Source organism: Pyxicephalus adspersus, chromosome 3, assembly GCF_032062135.1.
Source record: "Pyxicephalus adspersus chromosome 3, UCB_Pads_2.0, whole genome shotgun sequence".
Taxonomy (NCBI): Eukaryota; Metazoa; Chordata; class Amphibia; order Anura; family Pyxicephalidae; genus Pyxicephalus; species Pyxicephalus adspersus.
Genome location: NC_092860.1, coordinates 102,949,053 through 102,970,055, shown reverse-complemented (window position 1 = coordinate 102,970,055; position 21,003 = coordinate 102,949,053). Strand labels below are relative to the sequence as shown.

Genomic DNA, 21,003 nt, shown 5'->3' with positions numbered 1-21,003 from the left:
ATATCAGCTGTTTTCCCTCAATGGTCTTCAATTACATAATTAAAAATAACAGTAATAGTACTGGTAATGTACACAAACATTCAAGTCTAAAAGAGTTAATCTGCTTTCTGCAATGGTGTCAGTGGACTATATTATCAAAGTATGAATGGCCAGACTTCTGAAAGACATTATAGGTCAGGTGACATTTCCTTGTTTGGGAAGGTTTTTTTAAAAGTATATGGCACTGTTAGACATTTTACATGACTTTTACAGGTTAGAGTGTATTGATGATTATTAAGTACCAAAACCATACAGGAACTTCTGATGCTCCTGATGTAATTGTAAACTTAGTCTTAGAGATCTGGGCACCTCAAGTTCTGGGCAGTTTTCCCTGAATAAAAGGGAGAAGTCTACACGATGATAATGTTGCCTATTGTTAGATGTGCACTCAGTCTCAAATTAAACGTCTTCTGGTTTCACAGATTGGAGATATTCAAAGCATGCACCAGGCTCAGCAACAATACCTACCATGGCTGCTGAGCACAAAGTAAACAAGGGATATGGCCTGGGAGTTGGTCTGTGCACAGCCAGGTAAAAAGGGATATGTTTTAACAAGATTTACTTGCAGCAAAGTAGCCTGGAGGCCATGAGAATTGCCCCGTCCTGGTAAATCCCCTATAAATAATACTTCACACCTCAGCTGTATTTTCGTTTCGCTCTGTGCACTGCAGTGTTAGAGTTTTCTCAGTACACTCCCTACTGCACACCTCAAATACTGTATACTACTGCATGTATTTTAGTCCCCACATTTACTGTATAATATGTGCAGAACTACTATTTCCCCCTCAGCCTTTCCTAAACAGCAGATTGCATTCATTACCATCTGTGGTTGCTACCGTTTTCCCGGTAATAATCAGAATAAAGTCACTTGAATAGTATTAAAGTCTTAACACGCTTGTGCTATTTATATCAGAATTATAACTCACAATAAATTAACAATTAGCAATGCAATTATTTAACACATTTTAGCTCAAATTTTGCTTTTAATTGGAATGTTTTACACTCCCTGTAAGTATATAAAATATCATAATATCTGTAAAGTTTTAAAACATGAAATCATTATCATCTAAAGGTGCATCAAAACATTATGTTGGGAACATTGCCCCCCTTTTTAGCCATTGATCCTTGTAACCAGTACAGAAGGTGATGTGAAATCTAAATTACATATTGGTAAATAGAGCAGGAGATGAGAAGAAATCTTCCAGTGGAGAATACAGTATATGTTCTGTTTTTTTGCATTTGCTTTAACTTTAAAGAGATTTCTTCCCTCTTCTTATTGGCATGCAAGACAAAGAGTGAATGAAAAGTCTGCTTTATGAAAGCAGAAAAATAGACATTATGTATTTATGTGAAAATATTAATGTATTTGGGGTATTTACCTCTTGGGTGTATATTATTGGGAACATGTTAACTTTCCTGTAGCCCCTGATGTTCAAAATGTAATTCACTTTATACGTAACTGTACTAGTAATTTTTCACACACCATTTTATACAGTATATGCATTTTTGGAAGGGTTTCTGGTTGTTGATGATGATAAATAAATAATGATTGCATTAGATATGGGTTATAACCTGGACTGATAATAAAGACCTTCAGAAGATGAAGGTTACATTTTCTTGCACATATTGCAAGAAGGTAAGGGCTAGATCCCTGGGATAAGAAGGCTGTTTATTACAGGGAAGACAGATCTACAAAAGTGATGTGAAACTCATAATCCCTTGGAAGCAGACTACAGAAAATCCATTAACGGTAAAAAAAAGCATTTGCTAACAATTATCCACTCTGCTTTGCACATCTGAAAAAAATTATTTATATGTTTAGGTTTGAGTTCACTAGTGTAATGTTAAATTAAATCTCAATACTTTTAAGTGAATCGATAGAGAGACATTAAGCGTTAAGAAAGATGCATAGATCAGTGATGACATGGCTATTGTGCCAAATGCGTTTGCGATTGATCGCTGTTATTTTGCAAGAATCATTTAATCTAGCAGTGTTTTAGCAAAAGGGCATTGGGAACACAAAGTAGTACTTGTTTTTCGTCTACACTTTTGAAGACGATACCAGGAACAAACTAAGTTTTTGAGCACAGCAGAGGTCAGAGACATGAGGGTAATAAAGACAGCATTATGTCTTTGCTTTAGGTATTCTTATAGGCGTTCATGGTTCTGCTGCAGATGCAATTTCTTATAAGGCAAAGACAACAACAAAAAATGAATGTGTTGTATCCATCCTTGAGTGTTCTTTTACACTTCAGTTCACCAAACCTTGACCTGTCTGATTGGGGTATGAACTGTACATGAGCCCCAAAAGTGCTTTTCGTACTTCCATATACATGCTTAACAAATAGACTTCTTTCAAAATCTATATTAGCAGACGAATAAGTCTAATAATATCTAAATTGTATCTAATATGGGATTGTGTGTGTTACATTTTGCTATTGGCTGTATATTGAATATCAAGGATTCATAGTTTTTCCAAAGATTGATATATTGCCTTCATGGGGGCCTAGAGTCCATTAGTGATTCCTCTAAAAATCATAATAAAGGTTGACAATCAAAAATCTGGCATCCTCTGGCCTGAGGTGCACCTGATTTTTGAAAATTCTGTATTTTCTTTATACTTACCTTCACACACAGGTTCAGGGAGCAGGCAGCAGGGACAACTCAATGTGTATTTAGTGTAGCAAGCAAGACCTATCAGCTGTTTCTGCAGAACAGCGCCATGAAAACATTAGTGGCCAAACAGTGTACTACAGTCCCTGTATTAAAAATAAGACCTGAAATTCATGCCTGGAAATGAAAGGATTGGATTATCGATGGCCAGATTTTCGATTGTCAACCTGTACTGTCATTACCCATCATGGACTATAAAAACTGTGCTAAATGTGCCAGTAATATTTCAGAGACAATAGCATTTTTTTTATATCTAGCTCTGGCAAAAATAAATTAACCACTAGCAACATTCACATGTTGAATAATTCCTTTAAAATAATAATTACGACTTCCTTTTATAGGAACTATATATCAAATGGCTTTTACAGTATTTTTTTGTGTTTCAAACATCCAGGGTCCCTATCATATCCACAGATGGCCATGTTTATGGTTAGGCTGGCCATTCTCTAGTACCATTGAATAATATACTGGGATACTGAAAACAGGGTGTTACTGTCTGAAAGTACTTCAAAGATAAAACATATTTTAAAATGAATTATTTTGAAACTTTGTTGGGCCAATAAGGCATACTTTATTTTCCTCAGAAGACATCAGCCGTCAGATACTGACTTAAAGTTGAACACCAGACAGATATAAAAACAGTATTTCATTCTGGAATGTATTTTTTATTAAGTTATAATGTGTTCTGACAAGGAAAATGCTGTCAGTAGTAGAGAGCAGAGTGTCTGTTGCTGTGTTTTCATTGTCCTGAGATGTGAGCAACTACGGTAGGAGACTAAGCTGTATTGTTTAACTATGATAATATGAGAAAAAAATGATATATCCAATCTGGCTCTGCACTCTGGAAAGACTGTAAAACTCGGTACTAGATGGATGGAAACACAAATCTTTTGGGAAGAAAACAACTCCCAACATTTAGTGGTTAGCCTGGAGCATAGTTTTAATAGAATCGGCTTTGTGAACATCTGTTTCCTGAATTTTGTTCTTTGCATTAAAGGGTATAGGTTTACACCTAGGTCAGGAAATATAAGTAGAGTTGGACTGATAGTAAAGTCTTTATTTCTTGCTTTATTTTAGTCACCAGATTAACAGTGCAGTTTATAACCAGGAGCAAAAAGACAGACATAAGTGTTTATCCAGAGGCTGACCACTTATGAGGGATATTGTTCTATTTCTTTTTATACCACAGTTGTAGAGTCTGTACATGAAACCTTTAACTTCAGCATTAACTCCTTATTTTATTTGTGCCCTGACTCCTTTTTTTAAAACAAATTCTGTGTTTTCTATATTGTTTAAAAGCATTCAGCATAAAAAGCATTTCAATACTGCCTACATGAGTGAACAATTGGTGTTTTAATGCCCTGCCGAGTCTAGAGAGCTTTTATCTGATGCTCACCAAGGCTGCATGTCAAATAACCTGGCTGATCAGTTCCCCCACGACCCTCTATATGCTGGAACCCTAACCTGTATCTCTATATCTACTTAACCTCACTGTGACTTTGTGGCTTTCCTATTTTTATTATTTAAACAATTGTAAACATTCAGTAAACTTAAATAAACAGCAGAACTTTGAATATGAAAATATCACAAAGCTATAGGGCAGGGGGTGTCAAACTCTGGCCCGCGGGCCAAATCTGGCCCACAACATCCTTTTTTTGGCCCCCAAAGGAATCCTAAATAAGAATTGCAGCTGGCTTGCCGCTGCATTGAAATATTGCCGCTACTACAATTCCCGGCCTCTCTGCCTATGCATGGCCCCTCATTGGACTGTTTTATAGACGCAAGTACTGCCGGGAATTGTAGTAGCAGCATCACTCGCATCGATAGACCAGCAGCCTCTCTGCCTATGCGTGGCCCCACATTGGACTGTTTTCTTGCCGCAGGGACTTGTAGTAGCGGTGCTAGTTAGGTTTCAAGTCTGGCTCGTGACTGTGTCTAATTTTTTATTTTGGCTCACTGTGTATTTGAGTTTGACACCCCTGCTATAAAATATGAATTTATAATAAAGTAAAATAGAAATTATAATATAATAATACATTAATATTAGGAATTTGAACACATTGTATTGGTAAATTACAATTGTAGTTTATTATGCTTCAAAGCTGCTAGATTTTTACCAGCTTCGACATCAGGTATCCAACCCAGCCCTGCTTTATACTCTGCAGGACCTGAAGCCTAAGGTGATTTACCTGGTGATTTTCAGCAACAGTCTGGTTTCCTACTGCCTTGACACAGGAAGAGCAGTGTTGAGCACTTGCTGTGCTACAGGAGAGAGCAGTGTAGACTAAGAACATTTCTTATAAATGCATTTATGCTTTTTCCTAGCAACACTGTTTCTGTTGTTTTTAGTTTTTACAATGTTACTGCAATGAGATATAAAATATGAAGTAGCATTCAGCCGCTCAGAACAAATGTTTCCCAATGAGCTCTTTTTCTTAATGAATAAGGCTGGGGCTGAATGTGTTTGCTCAGTAAATCTCTTTATATCAGTGTTGTTTCATTAGGTGCATGACTAATTATGAAAATGACCTGAAGGCTCTTCTGTACTATTGCCTCTAGGCAGTTTCTAATCTTATGACATGGCTCCTAGATCAAAGTCCTGGTAATTAAATAGGGTTTCTTGTTACAAGCAGACAAGAAAGCATAATGACTTATTTACAGCTCGTGATGGAACACATGCATTATATATCAGCGCATGCAATAGGATAGCTATTTAAAAGACACAAACCCAGGGTTCTCTTGCTACTTTGTATACTTAACACAATTCAGTGTTCATCAAAGTTAGAGCCATATTAATTTTTTAATAACACACTTTCATTTTCATATTTAGATCATCTTTGGGCCTGATTGATCAAGCTCCCCTAGCTCTTACTGCATGCTAAAAGTGGTCTCACGTGTCAAAATGTCATTTCATTATCAAAGAGAAAAAATATTCCAGTGTTATTTAAGGCCTCAGACCTTTTCTCTTGTGATTTAACATGTGATTTGCAAGTCATATGTTATTTTTTATAACATTTTCATCCTACATAATACATAATTCCTGAGTATTGATGAACCCTCCAACCCCTCAAATATATTTTGGGCTTCCTGAACAATATTTCTTCCTACAATTCCCCTTCCACAAAAACACTAATTGGAGGTGTTTATATAGTTTACTATGTGGCGTGGCATCCTTTTTATAAACATTATTCCCCATTCTCACCCATTTTATTTATTTTAAAGCATAGGTAAAGCATTAAAATGAACAAATTTCCACCCTTTTGGTCTGTTTAATATACTAATTATTGTTATATCTGTTTGATAATTACTAAAGTAAATCTTTTGGTCCTTTTTTTGTTGCTTCAAGATACATTTTATGGACACAGGAGGGTGACTTACATTATTAGGTACAAGCTGACTATCAGAAATCTCAGAACCTCCGGACCTGAGGAGTGTCGGATTCTGGCAACCTCTGGCCTGAGGTTCACCTGATTTTTGAAAATTCTGGATTTTTTTTATATATGCTTACCTCCACACACAGGCCAGCCTTCCTCTCGCAGCACCGCGGACATCTGGCACAGTTCCAGGGTGCAGGCAGCAGGGATGTCTCAACGTGTATTTAGTGTAACAAGCAATACCTGTTTCTGCAGAACAGCGCCATGAAAACATTAGTGGCCAAACAGTGTACTGCAGCCCCTGTATTGTAAATGCGACCCAAAATTCATGCGGGGCAACTGAAGAATCCGGATTATTGATGGCCGGATTTTCGATTGTCAACCTGTATAATATGTCTGTAATAGATAATATGCTGGGGTATTTACCATTTTGGTCTAAAGACTAAGGACTGCCTTTGTGTGACCTCAGCAGGGGTTAGGAGCACTAACAGGGTACGAATAGCAAATATTATGGTATAGAATATAACACACAGCTGCACATACAAACCAATGTTTGTATTATATGGAATATGAAAATACTTATTATTACTTACTGTAATAATATAAAATGTAACTAATTCTACTTTCACATTAGGTATAACTCAGAGAATAATAGTGTTTAAAACAATATCTGTAATCAATATTTCTCCTTAAAAAAATCAGCTACATTATTGGTCAGCTGTTTTCATAGAACTTTGCCACAACTTGGTACAGATCTATATATACAGCAATATATGAGCAAACAGTACTCGAGTAGCCTGCGCACAATGTATGCAGTCCTTTCAATGTTATAAGAATATATACATCATGCAAACAGTTGTAGTAAAACTTTTAGTAAATAAATTGTTTTTCTTATTATTGTAAAACACCCGTGAGACACACCAACAATTTGGTATCGGTGTGTAATTCTGTATTGAAAACCGTAACAAAATGCTATAAATTTGACTGGGTTTGTTTGGTACTATAAAGACTGCCATTGAATCTTCTTTTCATATGAATCTCTGCTAATAATTTGAGAGAAGGGACACTTTATCGCATTAGTAAGCCTAATTAGGCAGCTGCTGCATCAAAGACTAAGTCTGCAAACCTGATACGGGAAATTGAACTGCAGAGTGACAAAGTTCCTGACAATGCTCTCTGTGTAACGACATATGCTGTTAGACTTGGCTTAGGGAAACATTAGTGCTTAAAACATAGCATAGTGTTTTATGGCAAACCACATAGCAAGTGAATAGCTGTTAATTGGTCCGTTGAAAATCGTTTCAGTAAAATTTATATTATCCGGAAAGTTTTAATTGATTACTGTACACAACATTGTGGGAATATTTATAAGATATGCTGTATGAGGAGAATTTCTTGTTCAGTATTTGCAGAAAGAATGGATGAAATGGTATATAAGATAATGGAGCTATTAGGTGGCTTATTGACGAAAAAAGGGGTTGGTGTGGAACAACAGTGCAGAATCTAACAGCCAATCAAAAGTTTAGAGAAAGAATGTTATGTGAACCCCTATTTAAAACTAAACTATACGGGAACCATACAAGATCTGACATATCCCCTGCTAAGCCAGGCCTATAAAACTGCAAGTCCATGGGGTGTTCTGGATCTGGTTAAGCTGGGAGCATGTCAAACCCCTGCATCCCCACAAAAGCATCTGTAGTTGGTAACAGGTCAAAAGAAAGCAGACACATTTTTTACATCTTTTTGTTTTGATTCATCTAGTATGTACTTTAACTGATTTAAACTGAGACTCTAACACATTGGCCCTGATTTATTAAAGTTCTCCAAGGCTGGAGAGAATACACTTTCATCAGTGTACCTGGGTGATCCAGCAAACCTGGAATGGATCTGGTCCAGGATTGAAAACATTTGCTATCAAATAGCTAATGACTTTTAAGAAATCTATTCCAGATTTGCTGGATTACCCAGCATCACTGATAAAAATGTATCCTCTCCAGCCTTAGAGAGCTTTAATAAATCAGGGCCATTGTCTTTGACCAGTTTTTTGGGCAATTCTATCCTAAAAGATAAGACCTCCTACTTTATACAGCTGTAAGAACCCTTATATAAATGAAATATAAAATATACACTTTTTTTTAGTGCAATGAAAATGAAAAATACATTTAGAAAATATCTAATGTGAGATATACACTGCAATCTGTATTTGAGACTGAAAGCATAAATATTTAAATAAAAAGAACATTTATTATGTAGCTGCACTCCCCACATTTTTTCTATTTTGCAATGAGTTTGTGTGGCTTTATCTCTTATCGCTATATTTCCTGTTTTTCACATTTTATTAGCAATTTGCCAGGCAACCTGTGTACTAAAGGCCTTTCTTACATGTAACAAGTGTCGGTGTGTGCATTGACTCGCAACACTTTATGTTTTGTATGCTTATCACCTAAAACAGCATTTTGTCCCTGCTTGTTGCATTTACTAAGGCAGGTCCTTTAATAAACCTAAACTTATGTTTTAGATCTTGAAAAAAATCATAGCATAACAATGTTGGCACAATAGGGCAGTGCAAAGGACAAAACTAAAATGAAAAAAAGCTTAGTTTAGTATGCTAGCGAGAGAGCTTTTTTTGTTAAAACAAATTGGCCTCTGTAATATTTTTTTCAAAATACCCCCTAATCATCTTTTTGATATAGACTATACAATCAAAAACTCTTTATAAAATTCCTTCCATATCCCCCTATTTAAGCATCTTGTTCTGGCTCACTTTGCAGTTAAAGCAGATTTGCTAAAGTGTTACAATATCCTGCTAAATCTGCTAAAGTGTTACAATATCCTCCTGTGTTAACCCTCTACCCCCTATTTTTCCACTGCTACGAAGGTACAGTAGAAGCTGCAGTTGCTGATGGGAGAGCATAAAAGCCCAGCTATACTCCTGCTATTCTACAGTTGGGCACTCTGTGCTGGATAGATCATTGTGGGGTCCAGTTACTCTGGTGTGTTAATTTCAGGGGCTGCTTTAACCCCTTTTTTTGGTAATGCGTAAGTATAGTGTCCCTGTAAATATCTGGGGGCCCACTTTTGAAAGGTAGATTGCAGATTCAAATAAGCTCCCTGGTCACTGGCCCCCACAATACAGGGTTATGTTGAGGGATGAAACCCTCATTGGGGTAGAGGGGTTCTGGTTTATATTGGCTACACACAATTTGCCCCCTGACTTCTTTGGCAAGCCAGATTCCAAAGGGCCCTTTATGGATAGACGATAAGGGATATACTCTTGCAGCTCTGTTTCATATCGAGGAAGGTCTCAAGCCTGTTAAAGATTTTGTTATTGTTCGGACAGCATGCAGTTTCATAAATTCTGGACAATTTGCAGGTGTAAAAAAAGCCTGAAACTATTTAGAGAAGCACGAGATCCCTGCAGAACCAATTGCATGCAGCATCTAATCTACTCAAGTGTATATATAGTCCATGGCAGTGGCATGATGGGTTAGAGAGTTTAATCAGTGAGGGAGAGCTGTCGGTGGGGGGAACAAGGTCAGGAGAGGATGAAAAGGTCAACAACGCCACACACAAAATGGCTGCTTCAAGTTGACACTGCCAGTGCCACTAGGAGGACTGACATTTCAATGCAAGTAATAGAGAATTTATATCTGATATTAAGCCTAATGTTAGTATAGGTCTCTTGGTCCAGAGTACCTGGAGGAAATCCACAGGGAGTAACTGCAAACTCCATGCAGATAGTGTCCTGGCCGAGAATAGAACCAGGGACCTAGTGCTGCAAAGGCCAGAGTGCTAACCTCTGAGCCACTGTGCTGCCCTTAACATTTCAATGTAACCATAGTTGGACAAGTAATAGCCAAAGTAATTAAGATTGAAAGAGTAATTTACAACAAACCTGTCATAAGGGAACTGATTTTACTAGTTACCTGGCTGTTTAAATGACTCACTGGTTTACCATACTTACAGTCACTAACCCAAACCAATTATACAAAAGTCCTAGAAAAGTTTGATTGTTTATTGTAACTCAGTAAAGCAAAAGTAAAAATAAAGTAAAAATATTAAAACAAGGAGATCAGCATACACCATGCAAATAGCATTTTTAAAGTAATATATTTTCAGAGTATTTTCAGAGTAAATATGGTAAATAATGGCAGCTTCTCATGACCGTTTTTTTTTTCTTATGGGATGCTGGGGCAGACTACAAGTAGCAGACATTATTGGATAAACACCAGTATCCAGAAAAAGTTTTAGGTAAATTTTAGAGATTACTTCGGATCTTTGGTGATCATGCCTGTGTTCATTAGCTAATTTTCAGATTACCCAGTGGACTTTAACTTTGTTATGTGTACTTCATTTTTTTTATATCCTTATTTTTGTTTTATTGATGGTGTCAGATTTATTGAATTAAATTTACTCATCTGTATTAGCTTCAACTAATTAAGAAGCGTCTGACTGAAATTGATGTACTTTAGAGTGTGTTAAAACAAATAGCATTTTCTTGCCAATGTATATAACAAGAACATCATTAGAAGTAAATGTTCTGAAAGGGCATATTTTTTAAATCCTGAGCTAACCCCTAAAAATAAGACTAATTGTTAATGCCAATATCAAAATTGTGGTGTACATTAGTTTGGTGATACTCTGATGTGTACTGCCTGAGTGCATACAAGTTTAGAGAAAGATGAGTAAAGCATTTCAATGTATTATGTACTGTTTACTCTTAGATCACTAATAGTACTGGCTTTTCACTGCTATAGTCATCAAAAATAGAACAAGCCAACCCATGATTTGCCAGTCCATGGCATTTGTGTAACGCTCAGTCTTTACATCTCCCAATAAATAAGAACATACTTTTATTCAGGACTGCAGGGCATTCTGCTGTTACAACCCCTAAAATGACACCATCCATTCATTAATGTTACTCATTCATAATGTTAAGTTGAAAGTACACAGTGATCATGAAGATTAAATGTTAGTTGTTTTGCTATGAATAACCTTTCCAAGACTTGAAATGAACTATTGTACAATGATATTACTGATTCCCAAATCTCTATGGTTAGATGTGCTTGAACCATTTGGGTTTGATACTGCAAATATCAAATCAATTGGTTCTTGATTCAATATAAATCTGTTTTTTTTTTCATTAACATGTATATCACAAAATAGTTGATCTTTTTGTATTGTGTTACAATGTGTTATAAGTTGTTGTTCTGCTTTAATGATCATAGATTGGTTTCTTTAGCATGTTCTATTTGAGCTGTGTATGAATTATCTAAAAGCAGTGGAGATAATTCCCCCATTCTGTAGTAAAAATGCATGTCATGCTGCATTCACTGTTCCAGTAAACTTGAACAACTAAGCTAAAGTATGCAAATTGAACGTAATGTTCTGCATTAGTAAGAGCATAAACAAAACAAAGTAAGAATCCAAACAATCAAATAGTTCCCCTGAGGATTGGAGTGGTGAAAAAGCAGCACTAAATAGGAGAAAATGTGCTAACAGAAGTCTGCATAATATCATGTATATCCATTGTAAAGTTATATTCCATTGAATGGGAATTCAATTTTTAATGAGCAGCAGTAAATAGATCACAGAGGAAAATCTGCCCTCAACTGAAGTCTTTATGCAAGCATTTATTTCGCTAATATGGACAGTAGCTGTGCTGGGATGCACCTTTGTGACTCACTTTAGCTGCTAGGGGAAGCTGGGTAATTCAGTCATAATGAACTATTTATTCTCTTCCATTTTACAGTGGTATTGATTTTTCCTTCTCCTGTCGCACAATGGGGAAAAAAAGGCAGAGGAACATGTTTTGGGAGCCTTTTTTCCACAGGTTCTTCCAGAAGTCAATGAGCCAAGAACAAATGCTGGGGTAAGAATTTTAATAACACTGAAATTTAGTGTCGCTAGTGCTGTAGAATGATATATTATTATTTTTTATGTTTTAATAACATATCTGCTGTATTACAATTTGATGTATATTCGATTGTTCAACGTTTTGCAAAGTTCTGTGGATTAATGCTGGTAGAATTACGATCCTAGACCCTGGGCTGACTTGTATCTGGTTCTATTGTGCAGTTTTTGGAAGGTTAGGTCAGTGGAGAAGTAATGGTAATTTAAATGTAAACCCAAGTCAAATAATCATAATAATATGGTAATGTATTTTCAAAAGTAATTCCTAATACTTTAAACTCAACTTTCATTGATACTTGGTGTTTGTTTAGAGTCACAATGTATTACAGTCACAATGCCTTATCTAAATATGCTTTAATGGAGTCTTTCGTGCTACTTAATGGAGTCCGATGCACCCATGTCCCAGAGGGTCTCTATTGGGGAACATGGTCGCCTGTCAATAGCTTCAATGCCTTCATCATCCAAGAACTGCCTGCACACTCCTGCCACGTAAAGCCAGGTTTTGTACTGAAAGTGAGGCCTGACATTGAGAATTTCATCCCAATACTGAACAACAGTCAGAGTAGCAATACCTAGCATGTGGAGGTCTGTGCGACCCTCCAAGGATAACCCCCCCTTAGACCTCCTATAACCCACTACCAAATCATCATTCTGAATTATGTTGGAGGCATCATTATGTTTGCCATATCTCCAGACTTTTATGTGTCTCATATGTGCTCAGTGTGAACTTGCTCTCATCTGTGAAGGGAGTGTGGCCCAATGGCAAACCTGATAATTTTGGTGTTCTCTGACAAATGTCAATTGAGCTACATGGCATTGGGCTGTGAGCACAGGTTGTTGTACTAATGGTCTCAAAGGGGTAATAGGCTGATGAAAAACATACCCATGTGTGGATACTTTATCTACAGTTACATTTACCAAGGCATAGAAGGAATGGAAGGAGTTTTAACTAATGGAATGGTATTGTGTTAGTTATGACACCCAAAAGTGTATTAACAATTACAAGAGGCAAACATTTTCCATAGCTAAAAAAACATGTTTATTAAAGCCAACCGTTAGATGTCTAATCATTTCAACATAGGCAGTATGTATCTATTCGTCATCACTGTGGGCTAGCACACACAGAAAAATATTCACTTTACAATCAGCAATAAAAGTTTGGATTTAAAGTGAATCCCAAAAGACAGCAGCAGGCAACCGATTGAAAAAGTTTAATTTTCTGCTTTTCAATAAGGTTGAACATGTTGGTAAATATAATAAAAAGAACTGAACTGTGTGTACAAATGACCAAGCACATCAGAATTTGGATTGATACCTGTGACAAAAACGATCAGAAGGGTGGATTCTTATACAAACGTTTTGTATATTGGGATTTCTGAATGATCAGAATATCAATTATATTGAATGGTCAAGTTGTAGCGAACCTTCTTCTGTGTTCTAGGCCCAAGCATTATGCAAGCATTTTGTTGCTTGTGAAACATCTATTTGTAAATAGCCTGTTCAGACTAAAAATATAGCTGTAATAAAAACTATACATTTTTTTTAATTATATAACTTGCAGTTATATTTAAAACATTTACATTTGTGTATTTTTTTAATTTACTATAAAATAAAATTTATTTGCAAAATAAAATGTGGTGAACATTTTTGGAAATGTATAGCACTGACTACATTAAATGTTGAGTAATGGCAGGGTAAAATAGTTGACTGTGGATGAATGTTAATTTGATGTCTTGACATTTAGATAGATACTATTTTATGGTCTTCCAAGCAAAAAAAGATGTTTTAGTTTTAGCTCTGTAGTGACATCACTTCAGAAGAGATTATACACATCAGTGTGAACTTAATTTGTCATGCAATAGAACTGTCCCATTACTGTCTATGTTATTCTTTATTTACATCTCTGTGCTAATGTATCTTTTCCCAATTATGCATATATATCAAGCTAGGTTTCAAAAAGTCAGGATATATATTTAAAGCTGCACTTCTATTTAAAATGAACAAATATAATGAACACAATATAATTAAGTGTTAATTAGGGGTTAAATTTATTGATAAATTAACCCCTAAAAAACACTTTTACCTAGTTTTTGTAAAAAGGCAGAACAGCTGATATGCTCTCCCTTGCTGGACACCTTCACAAACTATATTTATAAAACTATTTTATCACCATTTCATGGTGGAGCAATGTGTACATTTAAAAGAAAATTAAAATGTTCCTGGAAGTAGGACACAGTGGATACCATATAGATTACATAATTGTTATTTTTTCTGTACTTCTAGAATTTTATAAGAATTATACTATGTTTCTATTTCAGAAATTATTTGTGTTTTTGTACAGTTGTACTTGTGTACAGTTCCATATATTATTTTTTCTAAGCAACTTAATTATCTATAAAGGTCCAAATTAGTTGATAAAAGATGTAGACCTTATATATAAAATTGTTATTATTATCCAGTTTTTTTATAGAGCCATCATATTGCACAGCATTTTACAAAGTCCATAGTCATGTCACTAGCTGTCCCTCAAAGGGGCTCACAATCTAATGTCCCTACCATGACTGTTAACACTAAGGTCAATTTGGGGGGAAGCCAGTCAACCTAGCTACATATTTTTGGAATTGGAAACCAGAGTACCTGGATGAAACCCATGCAAACCCAGGGAGAACCTGCAATCCCCATGCAGATAGAGTCTTGGCCAAGAGTTGAACCTGGAACCCAGCACTGAAAAGGTCAGAGTTCTAACCACTGAGCCACTATGCTGCATTTACATTTTTACACTAATTATACTAGCAAAGTTGGAGAATAAGGGTTCTGGTTTGTTGATGGTAAATATTTGAATATCTACTTCTACCTTCTTGTTTGTAATGGCTGTCAAATCTACATATTCTTTTTAAACAAACTTTGATAAGGGAACTGGGGGCTTACATTGTAAGGTCATTGTGATTCTTCTCTTAATATTACTTAATGGGCCTGATTAATTAAAGCTCTGCAAGGCTGCAGGGGAAAAAACTTTTATCATTGCAGCTGGGTAATCCTGCAAACCTGGAATGGATTTCCTAATCCATTTAAGTCATTTGCTAGCAAATGTTTTGAATCCTGGACCAGATCCATTCCCGGTTTGCTGGGCCAATTAAGCCCAATATGTGTATGTATTATTTTTGTAGTTTAGAATCCTGCTCCATGTCCAAAATCAGCATTGTAACTGGTACAGCTTAGCCATCCTAAAACATAAGATATTCAAATTTTATTATAAATCAAAACAATAGGCTTGTTTGGCTTTATAGAAGAAGTATCGTTTCAGCTCATCTCATTTATTAATAATTTTCCTGCCTTGCTGATGTGTTCTTGACATGGAAACCTCCTGCCGCTCTTCCTGTTGGAGCTGCACCCAGCTACCAGTAAGGGGAACTGAAAGGAAGAGAAGAACCTGACATACAAATGGCATGGCTGATTAGCTGACTAGGTAATATAGCATAGTTGTCCATAAATTCTCCTTCACATCGCTGGTTAATGAAAAGTAGAAAGTAATCATATGATCACTTTTTATGACTAATATGATTGTGAAATAGTTACATTCTGTTGAGGTCCACGACTTTACATGTTCTTGGATATGCGACGAGAGCTACACATTATCAGCTAAAAAAAAGCCCCAGGCATTAGGACAGCAGTGTCAGCTGGTGACATTTAGAGACAATCCTTGTGGGCTCTGTTCATTACATATTGGAAATCTTAATTATAGGAATTAATTTTATAACCACCCACTGAGAACGATTGCCTTCAATCTAGCCTGCAGTTAGCATTGTTAAGTGATACTTTGCATGTTTAGATCCGGTCTTGTAAGAGTAACACTGGGCATTTTTACTGCTGAAGGTGTACATAAAAGCACTCTAGCATAATTTTTATTTGCTCTACTGTGTCTAGGGCAGAATCTCTAGTATAATGTACACTAGATATTGTTTTAAAGGAACCCATTATACAATGTATGTATGTATAGACCAAAATTCTGGGCCTAGATTGCTCTGCTCCCCATATCTGCCAGACCTGTGGATAGCCAATAAATTTATATGGAGAACAAAGTAAAAATGACACCATAAGGCTATACAATATAAACTAACACACTATAACACTGTAAAACTGTAACACAAGATACAGATCTTATATTTATTTATTTTCATGAACAGTCCGTTGCTCACCTTTCCATCAACACCTTTGGTGGCATGGATTTCCCTCTGTCTGAAACTCCTGCTTTTAAGCATATTACAGACATTATATTATATGGAATATGACATATATTACCGGTAGCAACATGACGATTTAAAATAGAGGCTAAGACTAAAAAAAAGTGCTGAAGCCCAATAAATAATGCTTGCCAAAGACCCTGAACATGAAAGAAGTCTTCAACAGCAATATTGTAATGAAGGACATTGCACCGTTCCAATGCTAAAATATGGCCTTTTGACAGATAATACAATGCAAATATGCAGTATATACACACCAATTGTGGCACAACTCTTGACAATGGCAGTGGAGTTTTATTCCACATTAACTGACTAAATATTATGTAGCATAGTTGTCTGTAAATTCTGATTTGCATCAAAAGTTTTGGTTAATAAAAAGTTACAATTTACATTGTGATCACTTTATGTCACTTTATTGGAAGAAAAAAAGACTGGTATGTAAAACTTGACAAAAATAGAGATTATTATCCTGGTGTTAAAGTTTTGTGAGTAAGGCCTATAGTGCTTCAGGAGCAAGGTCTGAAGATCAATGTTCTGCTTTCATAGCAACATTGTGCCATGGAAAAGAAAAATCATACTTATATCAAACAGGAATAGAATACCTATTCTACTCTGAGAATAATAGCTGCAGCTTTCCTTATCCTGAAGCAATTTATCAATTATGAGCATTAAACATGCTATCATCAGAAAAAGAGGAGGATAGTAGTACAACACGTAGAAATGTTTAAATGCTTATTCCCTTGCTGAAAGGAATAGCCTAATTTTTTCCGGGTGTTATAAATTAATCTAACTAATAGGTGTTTTTCTACCCCCAAAAAATATACCAGTTCAAAAATGTAAACCCCACAAGCTTTTTCGTTAACTACCATTAATATTGCTGGCTTCTGGGATATCATACAAGGGCATGCAAGAGGATTCCTCTAAGGCTCACGTTCATGTATTTATTATGGTTACTTGTATTTATTTTTTTCAAGAACATTGCTGCTTTTTTATATACTATAACTATTTGTCAAAGATTAGAGGAATGGTGATAATCCCCTGAAGGATTAGAGAAATATAGACACAACCCTGAATCAAGACATGAAACTATTGAGTCTATTGGCAAATAAGTGACAGATTGTGTATTCTGTGCCTCATCCATCACGGCTGAGAACTGTCTGTGTCAGTATGTCTGTGTTCTGTAGCCAGAAGGGGGGCTCTAAGCTCTTGAATTGTAATGTTATTCACATGTTTTTTTTCTCCTAGAATTTTTTTTATAATATTTAGAAGATAATCCTTATGCATTTGTGTGACTTAGGAAACTACATAATAAAACAAAGAGTTTAACAGAAATCTTGTACTTGTCAAATGACAATTGAAAGAGTAAAAATAATTCACAGGATGAAATGCATCTTCAGAAAATATCTAATTCAAATTAACAAATGAAATATATACGGATGTTTTCTAAATTACTGATCTGGAACAAGCATGCAGGCTAGAAAGTTGGAGTAAAGTCACCAAATTTAAACTTCTAGATTAATCTGCCATAAAATACAGATGGCATTGGATCAGCATGGCAACCAGCCAACTATCATTCTTAAGAGTAGGAATCTGAAGTGCAAACCTCCATTTTTTTCAGTATAGGCTTCTTTTAATCACATGTGTGATGTTAAAAAAGCCTATACTGAAAAAATATGGAGATAATAGTAAATGTGCCCAAAAAGGTCTAGGTATCACTACTATGTACTGTCTATACATTCTCTGCTGCTCATCTTTTCCCCCATATTTTGCCTGGTCACTTTGTCAGTCTTAGTAGAGACAGAGCTTAGCAACCCAATATTAAAACTAACCCCTTGTTGCTTTGTGATCTGACGACTTCTGGGAAATTATTCAGAAAGAGATGTGCAGGTACAGACAGTTATTGAATCGGAACCAGGGGAGATCTTGCAGTGAAAGTTCCCAGGTACAGTTTAATCTCTATCAAGAAGTAGAAGTGAACACTCAGAAGCATATATCAAACCTCTTGATGTCAGAGGCACAGTGCATTAAATGATCTCACACAGATGTTCAGCTATTAGGTCGAAGGCGCAAGGGGTGCAATTCTATTTTCAAGTAAATTAGGACAAGGGAACAAGCAACATTATTATTACCCCGTTTTTATATAGCGTCAACATATATAGTGCTTTACTAAGTCAATTGTCATATCACTTACTGTCCCTCAAAGGGGCTCACAGTCTAATGTCATGCTCATTATTGCAGTCTAAAGACAGTTTTTGAGGGAAAGCCAATTATCCTAACTGCACGTTTTTTTGGGATGTGGGAGGAAACAGGAGTGCTTGAAGGAAACCCCCGCAGACACAGGGAGAACACACAAACTCCTAGTAGTGCTGCAAAGGCCAGAAAGCTAACCACTATTACAACTATGCTGCCAATTTCTACATGTTTACAAATAGTCAGTAATTCTTTACTTTTTAAATTCAGGTCCACATAAAGCAGAAATAAACCTGTGATACCTACCTGTCCCCATTCTGTCACAGGTCGCTGCCATATACTTGCTTCTTTACTTCTGAAAAGGATCTATGGCCATCTTCATTGGCTGAGCCAGGATAATAAAACTCCTGCGCAAGGGAGTTCATTCAAGGGGAATTTTCCCTGGCAACCAATGCTGAGCTGTGCATGCACAGTTTAACTAACATTTTACATCCGGACAGTGGTCTGGCAGGAAAGAACGGTTCTGGCAGAAGAAATTTCACCTGTCCTTTTCTGCAACATAAACCTGCCTGATCACTATTTTTTCAAGGTTTCACATTGAAACCCATGTTTGAGCAAGTATGTAACTTCTGAACTCCCCTAAAATTCAACCACTCTGCATTTTTTTCTTACCTTGTGAAGCAAGATGTATAAATTCTTCCATCCAGGTCCCTTGCTAGTGAAATTTCTGGATGAATTGGACTGCTAATCCAGCTCTGTAGATGTGACCACACTGGCTGGCCCTGACAGTCCAATTGCACTCACACCACTATTGCTGCATCCTCTTCTGGATCCCGATGAGATCCCACTACTGGAAAGTCAATAGGACCTGTCTCCATCACACTGGCAGTGATGTGAAAATATGGACCATGCCTCTTGTAAACAAAAGGATAGAGGATACTCTAAATTTGAGCTTTACATGACCATTTTGGATGGATGGACCATGATGGATTTACTTTGCATAAAGATCATCTTTAAACAATTTCATTGTGATTTTACTACTCTAGATTTGCTTAGATTTGTTTGGTAAGCTTTTGGAAAGTTGCCATTTTGTTCTGTATGTCAGGAATATAAGTGCCAGGTTTATCATATAAATCTACAATGACGTCTTTCTCCCACCTATAGTCAATTAAGAGCTGTTTAGGTTGTTCTGTTCTGCTGTGTGTTGTCAGCTTGTTGTTTTCTGAATTAGGGCTTCATATTTTAATTTGAAAGGCTGCTATTAATATTTAAACTCAAGTTCAGAATACAAGCATCTAATATAGGGATGAAAATGTAACGGTTGGAGTTGTGAGAATTGTGCACTGAATTAATATAAAACGGCAAAAAAAAAGTGTCAGCTGCTGCAACCAGTTACAAGTTTTTACAGATTTGCAATAATTTGTGAAACAGAAGCAAATGCTTCTGAAAATGTACTTACTTGTGTTGTTTGATAATAGAAAAGTTGCAACTCCTTGAGACCAGCCAGTGATGACCTGATAAATGTCATCTGCTCTGCAGTATCAGAGATGTATTTTAAAGAGTAATGCAATGTTGAAGTGAATAATTGAGCCTAAATGTTCTCATTTTACAAAATATACACCAATTGTCAGGAGTGGTTAAAGAATGACACAGAACACTCAGGGACTGCTTAAATAAAAGTTAGTACTTATCTGCAAGGCCCTATTCAAGCAACAGTATTCACCAGACACCAATCCCCCAATCAAACTCTTCACCTATAACAAGCCCCCGCTCTGCCTCTGGAGACTAGCTGTGTTTCCCAGCACACGGTAGCCCCCAGGACTTACTGTGCAAGGGATGATTTCTGGGGAAGAGCTGGCAGAGGACCAGGAGCCCACAGATAAAGCTGCACCATGGTTCCAACAAAAACAAGTCCAGAATACAGAGCAAGAGGTCGTACACAGGTAATCTTCACACTAGATGAGGTACACAGGGGCAAGACCCAAGCAGAGTCAAGGTCACAGGCAAAAGGTTGGTCCAGGCAGCATAAACTTAAAGGGTCAGAAAACAAGCAAGGTCAGCAACAGTAAATCAGACGAATACACACCAGCAGCAAGTCAGCTAGGTTAACGCTACAACAAGCACTGGTGACTGGGAGCAGAGAAGCTTTAAAGTCCCAGCAGCCGATGGCAGCGTGGGATAGAGCCAGGAACTAATCTGCCTCTAAGATCCCCTTCGGCTGTGCACAGCCTCACAGTGTGTGCTGGGGATGCCAATAAAACACATCAGGCTACATGGCTAAAGGGAAGCAAAGGCACTGCTGCTATCTCTTAGTTCTCCTTGCTGCTGCAAAGGACATCGGTGCACAGAATAGTGTTTGATACTGCAATGGCACACAGCATGGGACCACCGGACAGATAAGCATCTCCCAAGATTATCTTTATTGGATACAATACAATGGTCCAAAATGGCAAGAGTTCTACCAACAAGGTCACATTATGCGGTTTACCCCACGGAGAGCCCATTTTCATATCATCTAACTGGGAAGAGTCAGGCAGGAAGAAGTTGGCATTTCTTAACTTGTGCCTACAAAA

At 36.7% G+C, this 21,003-nt stretch overlaps 1 protein-coding gene across 1 annotated transcript in view; it reads left to right on the top strand.

The window, feature by feature from the left end:
• Window positions 1-21,003, top strand: part of INPP4B (inositol polyphosphate-4-phosphatase type II B) — a gene marked incomplete in the record, with an annotated part of 326,843 nt that overhangs the window by 154,066 nt on the left and 151,774 nt on the right. Inside the window, 1 exon segment of the mRNA XM_072405866.1 lies at window positions 11,920-11,958. Coding sequence (XP_072261967.1) covers window positions 11,920-11,958 — 39 coding nt within the window.